This window comes from Culex quinquefasciatus, chromosome 2, assembly GCF_015732765.1.
Source record: "Culex quinquefasciatus strain JHB chromosome 2, VPISU_Cqui_1.0_pri_paternal, whole genome shotgun sequence".
NCBI lineage: Eukaryota > Metazoa > Arthropoda > Insecta > Diptera > Culicidae > Culex > Culex quinquefasciatus.
Genome location: NC_051862.1, coordinates 137,198,665 through 137,207,029, shown reverse-complemented (window position 1 = coordinate 137,207,029; position 8,365 = coordinate 137,198,665). Strand labels below are relative to the sequence as shown.

General features: G+C 40.7%; 2 protein-coding genes across 6 annotated transcripts; both read left to right on the top strand.

The window, feature by feature from the left end:
- Positions 1-2,206: 2,206 nt before the first annotated feature.
- On the top strand, positions 2,207-3,471 carry LOC119766335. Its single transcript, XM_038250817.1, has 2 exons — positions 2,207-2,517; positions 2,856-3,471. The coding sequence occupies exon 2, from the start codon at positions 2,857-2,859 to the stop codon at positions 3,469-3,471; it is 615 nt and encodes a 204-aa protein (XP_038106745.1). The 5' UTR covers positions 2,207-2,517; position 2,856.
- Positions 3,472-3,998: 527 nt separating this feature from the next.
- LOC119767897 lies at positions 3,999-7,568 on the top strand. Of its 5 annotated transcripts, none has more exons than XM_038257777.1 (2): positions 3,999-4,471; positions 6,948-7,568. In XM_038257777.1, exons 1-2 carry the CDS (start codon positions 4,051-4,053, stop codon positions 6,992-6,994), a joined length of 468 nt encoding a protein of 155 aa, XP_038113705.1. In that variant the 5' UTR covers positions 3,999-4,050; the 3' UTR covers positions 6,995-7,568. The 5 variants fall into 5 exon arrangements, with proteins under 5 accessions (XP_038113705.1, XP_038113709.1, XP_038113708.1 ...); XM_038257781.1 differs by lacking the exon at positions 3,999-4,471 and adding an exon at positions 4,759-4,891; XM_038257780.1 differs by lacking the exon at positions 3,999-4,471 and adding an exon at positions 4,905-5,133.
- Positions 7,569-8,365: the final 797 nt, after the last annotated feature.

Below are 8,365 nucleotides of genomic sequence, written 5' to 3'. Positions count from 1 at the left end.
GAAATGACCGAGGGGTTGGTAAATGCAAAAATCACGTGGAACAACTAAAAAACTTTTTTCAAGCATTTAACAAATTTCAAGTCACAATTAGAGAAAAATATGAAGTAAACATGGTAAACACATTTAAGTTACTTTTGTTTTTATGTATCATCAGGAAAAAAATATGCATCGGTGGTCCCCTCGTAATTTTTCGTTCAGCCCAGTTAGCGAGCAGCATTCGGTAACTGGGCTACGTTCTCACCCCAGTTACCGAACAAGTACTGTATTTAAAAGGGCTCGGAGGGCTTTTGTTAATTTGATTTGGTTAACCGCGGTGGATTTTCTATAAATAATTCGAACTATCAAAAATCCACCAAAGCATCTACCGGTGGATACTTTTCTACCACAGATTTTTGTGCGATCAATGTGGTAGATGCTTTGGTGGATTTTTGACAGTTCGAATTATTTCAAGAAAATCCACCGCGGTTAACCAAATCAAATTAACAAAAGCCCTCGGAAGTCAGCTATCATCATCGGCATCGTTGAATATTCACTGACAGCGTCCGTCGGTCATGATCGTTTTTTGGATGCGACCGACTGCTGATTCACACGAAGTTGACCCGAGAGAATGCCGAGCTCAATCCTCAAACAGCCGGGCGACACGACGACACATGCTCTTTCTCTCTCTTTTTCTATCTCTTTCTCGCTTGTGTGGGTAAGTGTGATGACAGCAATTATTTAAATGCAGTCATGGGCTAAGCTGAATGCAGTCATGACACCTTAACCGGGTACGCATTTGAACTCGTTCCGGGGCTAGGTCACAATTTGTCACGATGACGAAACCAAGCCAACGTGGAGGTAAGAAAATAGGACACTTGCAAAAGGAACCGGAGCCATACTGTTTTGACCAAGATGACAACACTACGGATGTAGTTGAACTCCTTCCGGTATGTTTTCGCCTGGGCATTAAACTATAAACAGGGAGCGGAAAACCAGACTCCATACAAAAAGTTGAAATTTTGTATTGTCTTTTGCAAGCAGAACAAAACCAAACTTTTCGGAACCATCAGCAATCGTCAAATCAAAACAAATTGCTCCCGGATCTTTTTTCCGGATCCCTCCTGGAAAAGATCCGGCAGCAACGATGTCAGGTTATTTTATGGGAGATCTGTATTTTCTTAAAAATAAATCTATATTTTATCTGTATCATGGTTGAAAATCGAATTTTCAAGCAACTGGTTTATGCACGATCCCTTCGGATAAAAATTGATACTACATTTTTTTTGCCAAAGGAGAAAGTAATAGCACGATGCAAACATCGTGACACGGGACGATGCAAACATCGTGACATTTTGATGTGTGATAAAAAAAACGTTACTTAATCCACCTTAAGGTGGTTGGTTCCTTCCCAACATTCATGTTGTTTTTTTTGAAATTAATTTAAGAGTTTTTTTTATTTATTTTTTATTGAATTTTTTTATGCATATTTTTTATTTTTTTGAATTTTTTTCAATAATTTTTTTTATAATTATTGTTTTTACCAGAACAGCAATTTTCAATTCTTTTTTAACCAAATCTCCAAAATAAAGTAGAAAGGGAGGGCTGTAATTGAATTTAAAAGTGCTGATATGCCAACATTACATGCAGGATGGAATTGCATGCTGTTCCCCTAGTCTTTTTTTTTTAACTTCATCATCCGGTACGAGAATCGAACTCACGACCTCTGGATCGGAAATCCAGCACGCCGTTAGTCGAAACCCATCCCCTACCGGTCAGTATTCCCAGTGAGCAGATTTACTCTTTGAAGGGATCTGACTTTGCCGAGCCAGACAGGAATCAAACCCATCACCTTCCGCTTACAAGGCGAAACCCGCAACCTCACGACCACGGAAGCTCGGCGAAGTCTTAGTAAACAATGTCTTATGAATTGTCTTAGTAAACAATGTCTTATGAATTGTATATTTCAGTAAAAAGTTCGTGTAAATCTTTGTCGAGACAAAATGATGTATTCAGCAACATAATTAATACACTCAACCTCCGGTGGTTAACCACTTTTTCGTTTGACACATTTTTAGTTTGTACCCCGTTGGTTGAAGCAATGTGACAACCGGGCGATATGCATGCTGCGCGACTCTCGCGCGTAAGCAAAAAGACCCGGCCTTTGAGGTTAGGCAAAAATCACTCTTTTTAGTAGCTACAAAAAAAAACATTTTCATGGCATAACTTTGTAATAACAACCCTGCAATGTCGACATACAAGTCGACAAACCTTTTGTAAGCAAAGTCGATAAGCTAGTGTGAGCAATAAAACTCTGTCTCTTCTACTGCGAACCACCGACCTACTCGGTCCTGTTTTCCTTATCTCATCATCCGAGTCTCAATCACTTTCACTTACATTAAAGTGGCGACGACGGAGAAGTACTAGTAAAGGAAGGATTCTTTTCTCTTGCGGCGGTGGTTTTACGCTGATTTTCTGCACCGGCTGCTGTGGTCTTCGGTCATTCTTGACAAGGTCATCTGGTTTGTAGCAGATTAACAAGTAAGTTTCACGTTAGCAGTAAGAAGTTCGTTTGTTTGGACGCTGAAAATATTTATTCGAGACACGTTTGGTAGTCTCCAAATTAGCAACTTGGGCACCATTTTGTTTTGCCATTGTGTGTTAGAGAATAAAAGAGTTTTTTGTTGTTTTGACGCCATTGTTTAGCACACGCGGTAGTCATCAGCTTTTGACGCGACACTTGAGTGTCTGACGGTGTTTAATAATTCAAAGTTGTGTGGCATCGCATCGGGCTTAACAATTTGACAGTTTGGTTGCTCCTGTTGCATAGTTTGCCAAGTTTTAATCGGCTGTGTTTTATTCTCCAAAATGCCCAACAGCATGACGCTGGTCAACCAAATCGAACAATTCATTCCCGGGACCATCCCGTTTGCGCAATACCTCGAGCAGTTGGAGTGGGTTTTCGCTCACCACCAGGTGGAGCAGGATGAGGATAAGAAGAAGGCGTTTTTAGCTGCGAGTAGCAGGGAGGTATACACCGAGCTGAAAAAGCTATTCCCCGGGAAAGACCTCAAAAAGGAAACTTTCGTGTCGATTACTACTGCTTTGCAAAAAAGATACGATAAAACCGATAGTGACATGATTCAGCGATTTAAATTTTATCAGCGCAAACAGCGGGAAAACGAGAGTGCTGAAGATTTCATTCTAAACGTGAAACAGCAGGCGGAGCTTTGTGACTTCGGGCAGTTCAAGGATCAAGCCATTCGGGATCGTCTTGTTTGTGGTTTGAACGATGAAGTTCTTAGGCAGCGGCTCTTTGACGAGGAAGATCTTACCACCGACACCGACGTAACACTCCATGTAAAAAATCTGCTGAAATGTGTCCCAGCACGACTCACCCCAGTTACTTCCTTCGAATCACCCCTTGCCGATAAAAATATATTTCGCAACACTGCTCGACCCATTGTTTGCAAACAAAACGTAGTTTATGAATGAATCAGCTGATTTGTGTTTACATACAAAATAGAATCAGTGTTGCCTTGCTAATACATTTTTCGAAAAACCGTTTGACAGCTCACCGGACTTACCGGAGGGGTGATGCAAAGAAGGGTCATCTTTTTTACTTGAGTGTTACGTCGGTGTCGGTGATCTTACGTTAACGAAAGTTGAAAAATTGATCGTAAACCGGGAGCTTGCTACAGTGCGGGCCAAGCTAGTGTCGGACAATGATGTTTATAGAGGAAATGTGCTTAATCGTGTTGGTGACCGTAACAGGAACAACAGAGCGAACGGTGCGCCCAGTTTTCGTGGTCGATCGCGCAGCAGGGACGTCCGGGAGGTAGGAGAGAGAGAGTCGTTCGTTCTCTGCGGGTCGCAGGCATCGTTCACCGGCGGCGACTAATCGTAAATTTTTCTGTACTCACTGTCGTCGGCCTGGTCACACGCGTAGTTATTGTTTTGACTTACCGGAAAATAAAAAAGCTGTGAAATTTTGGACGAACCAGCTTCTACTTCCAAAATGTGAATCGTCGGCTGGTTAACTATCGTGAAGACGAGAGTGATTATGACGAAGACATGAACTGTCTTATGATCTCGTCTATCAAGAAGTTGAGCGAGCCTTGCTTGCGCCAAGTTTACGTCGACGGAAAACAGCTGGAAATGGAGGTGGATTGCGGAGCAGCAGTTTCTGTGATTAATTCGGTTGTTTACGAGAAGAAGTTTAAGCATATCCCTTTGATGAAGTGCGACCGGAAGCTAGCCGTAATCAACGGAAGTCGGCTGAACGTTGAGGGGCAGATTTCCGTCGAGGTTGTTTTCAACGGCATCAGGAGTAACGTCAAGCTGATCGTGCTTCGTTGTAGCAGTGTGTTTGCACCTCTTCTCGGGCGAGACTGGCTGGATGTGTTTACTCCGCGCTGGAGAGATGCTTTTGGAATCAGCGCTGGGATCAAGCAGCTGGACGTTTTTCAAGATCATATGGTCGAGAAGTTTAAGCGTAAGTTTCCTAATATTTTTGATAAATCTCTGGCATCACCAATTCAAGGGTTTGAAGCAGAACTTGTTTTAAAATGTGACACTCCAATTTTTAAGCGTGCTTATGATGTGCCGTTAAGGTTGAAAGACAAGGTGATTGAGCATTTGAAAAGTTTAGAGCGTGATGGTGTGATTACACCAGTAGATGCAAGCGAGTGGGCATCACCAGTCATTGTTGTGATTAAATAAAAAAGACGGCGGTATTAGAATGGTCATTGACTGTAAAGTTTCTATTAATAAAGTGATTATACCAAATACTTATCCTTTGCCTTTAGTGCAGGATATTTTTGCGTCTTTGGCTGGTGCTAAAGTTTTTTGCTCACTTGACCTTGCTGGTGCTTACACGCAATTATTGTTGTCAAAGAAATCACGTGAAATAATGGTAATTAACACAATTATTGGTTTGTTTGTTTATAATAGACTACCACAGGGTGCGTCTTCCAGTGCTGCTATTTTTCAGCGCATTATGGAGAAAGTTTTGTTTAACATAGATGGGGTCTATTGTTATTTGGACGATGTTTTGATTGCAGGCAAGGACAAAGAGGACTGTGTGTGTAAGCTTGAATTAGTGTTGGAGCGTCTCTCTAATGCTAATATCAAGGTCAATCTGCAGAAATGCAAATGGTTTGTGAATAGTTTGCCATTTTTGGGCCATGTTTTGACCGACAATGGTTTAATGCCTAGCCCAGATAGAGTTGAAACTATTCGGAGGGCTAAAATTCCGAATAATGTTTCTGAACTTAAGGCATTTTTGGGTTTGATTAATTACTATGGTAAATTCATTCCCAATTTGTCCACACGACTCAGTTGTTTGTATCGTTTACTTAAAAAGGAAGTGCGTTTTGTTTGGAGCTCTGAGTGTAATCGAGCTTTTGAGCACTGCAAGCAATCTTTGTTAAACTCAAAATTGTTGGAATTTTTTGACCCGAGTAAGCCTGTGATAGTTGTGACTGATGCTTGTAGTTATGGTCTGGGTGGAGTTATTGCACATCAGATAAATGGTGAAGAGAGACCAGTTTGTTTTACATCTTTCAGTTTAAATAATGCACAAAAATCTTACCCAATTCTGCACCTTGAAGCATTAGCTGTTGTTAGTACCATTAAGAAGTTTCACAAGTATTTGTTTGGCAAGAAGTTTACAGTTTTTACTGATCATAAGCCGTTAATTGGAATTTTTGGCAGGGAGGAGAAACTCGTTGTTTGTGACACGGTTACAAAGATATGTTTTGGAGTTGAGTATTTATGAGTTTGATATTGTTTACAGACCCTCTGCCAAGATGGGGAACGCAGACTTTGCTCGCGTTTTCCTCTACCTGAAGAAGTTCCAGCTGCGCTTCAGCGAGTATATTAAATGTTTAAATATTACCAACGAGTTTCCTTTGGATTTTGCCCTTATTGCAAGGGAAACCAAAAGGATAAATTTTACAACAGGTTGTTTATTTTATGAAAAATGGTTGGCCAGATAAATTGGACCGGAACTTTCGGGATGTTTACGCTCAACATCAAGACTTGGAAGAAGTTGAAGGTTGTTTACTTTATCAAGATCGTGTTTGTATTCCAGTTTGTTTACAAAAGCGGATTTTAAGTTTGTTGCATAAAAATCATTCAGGTATTACAAAAATTAAGCAACTGGCAAGAAGAACTGTTTACTGGTTTGGCATGAATCATGACATTGAATGTTTTGTTAAATCATGTAATATTTGTTGCGAAATGAACGCTGTTTCAAAACCAGTCCCTCACTCACCTTGGATTCCGACTAAAAAGCCTTTTGCTCGTATTCATGCAGATTTCTTTTATTTTGATAAGAAAGTTTTCCTGGTTATTGTCGATAGTTTTTCAAAATGGTTGGAAGTTTATTACATGAAGTTTGGAACAGATGCCAGGAATGTAAAATCAAAATTTATGAGTTTTTGCCAGTTTTGGTCTGCCGGATGTTGTTGTTACCGATGGAGGCCCACCGTTTCATTCTCGTGAGTTTGTTGATTTTTGGAGAGAAACAACATTAGGGTGATGAAGAGCCCACCGTATAATCCATCCAGCAATGGGCAAGCTGAGCGAATGGTTAGAGTCGTCAAGGAAGGGTTGAAAAAGTTTATGTTGGATCCCGAGATGAAGGGAATGAACATAGAGGACGTAGTTTCGTTTTTCTTGTTTAATTATAGAAATACCTGTTTGGATAATGGTTCGTTTCCGTCCGAGCGTTTGTTTAATTTTAAACCCAAAACATTATTAGATTTGTTGAATCCACGGAGCAGTTTTAAGAAAAATTTGACGACTAACGAGAAAGCTGAAAGTGTACCTGTTGCTCCAGTGAAAAGAGATGAGATTGACAATCTTCGGCCGGGAGATCTAGTTTATTTTAAAATTTCAAATCAACAGAAATTCGTCGTTGGTTGGAAGCAAAATTTCTTAGACGGATTTCTTCTTATACATTTCAGGTGTCCGTTGGGGGCCGCGTTTACCTGGCCCACCGAAATCAGATTAAGGTAGCGCGTGGTGGCTACACCCGGGGCGGTCTGCTGGTGGCGTCGAGGTACGAGAGAATGCAGAATCGAAAGAGAAGCCGCGAAGAAGAAGAAGACGATGCCGATGATGAATTTTACGGGTTCGTCTCCGATTCTTTCGTCTTCCACGAGCCGATGGACGTCGACCAAGAAGGTTCTCGCGAGTTCGATCCCCAGGAGGGTTCATCAAGAACTATAAGGTGCCCTGAGAATTTGCATTCAGAAGGTCAACAAGATCATTCGGAATTCAATCCGCGTAGATCGAGCCGATTGAAAAAGGCTAGGAAAGATAGTCGTTTTGTTTATTTCTAAAAAAAAGCAATGTTAAATTTCTTGTACAAATAATTGATTGCATTTTTAATTGGTGTCTTTCATTCAGAATTAAATATCAGTGAAATTTTGAAATATTAATTGTAATAAACTATAACTCAAAAAGGGAAGAACTGTAATAACAACCCTGCAATGTCGACATACAAGTCGACAAACCTTTTGTAAGCAAAGTCGATAAGCTAGTGTGAGCAATAAAACTCTGTCTCTTCTACTGCGAACCACCGACCTACTCGGTCCTGTTTTCCTTATCTCATCATCCGAGTCTCAATCACTTTCACTTACATTAAAAACTTTAAAAGAACTTCACTAAACGGAATAAAATTTAATAGGGTCTTAGGGGACCCCCAAACGAACAGAATAAGGCGGATCCGGCCAAAATCGGTTCAGCCAGTTCTGTGATAATGGTGTGAAAAAAAATCATGTCTACACATATCCCCACAAACATTTGTTCGGAATATTATTCTGAGTCGATAGGTATACGTGAAGGTATATCTGAGAGGTGTATTTAAGAAGTTCGAGTGATTTTATAGCCTTGCCTCAGTGAGGTGAGGAAGGCAAAAAGTGTATACAATTTGACGCACTACCGCGCTACCCTCGAGTACGACGTAATTCAACCAGGAAGGTGCTGTGTCCTATCCCTCGCCTTGTGCAGACCAAAATCCAACATTGATTTTGGTCTGACGAATTCAACGTCAAAAAAATAAGTCAGGTTAATCCTACCTTAGTTCACTTGCGTGAATCTAGCTCCATTTTTCGCCAGCTCCATTTTTCACCCCAGCGCCCTCTAGCGGCCAATGAGAGAACTAATGGTGAAATATTTCATCTTGTTTTCCCAAGACACAAACCATGAACAGCGCCATCTGTGAGAACATTTGGAACTAAAAATGTGAATTTAGCTCCATTTTTCCTATTCTTCCAGCCCAGCCAGAAAAGTCCACAACTCTCACCCACATTAGCACAGTATTTAATTTGCTAATCGGTACAAAATTTAACCTCAATCTTTTTCGTGTACATGCGCACGT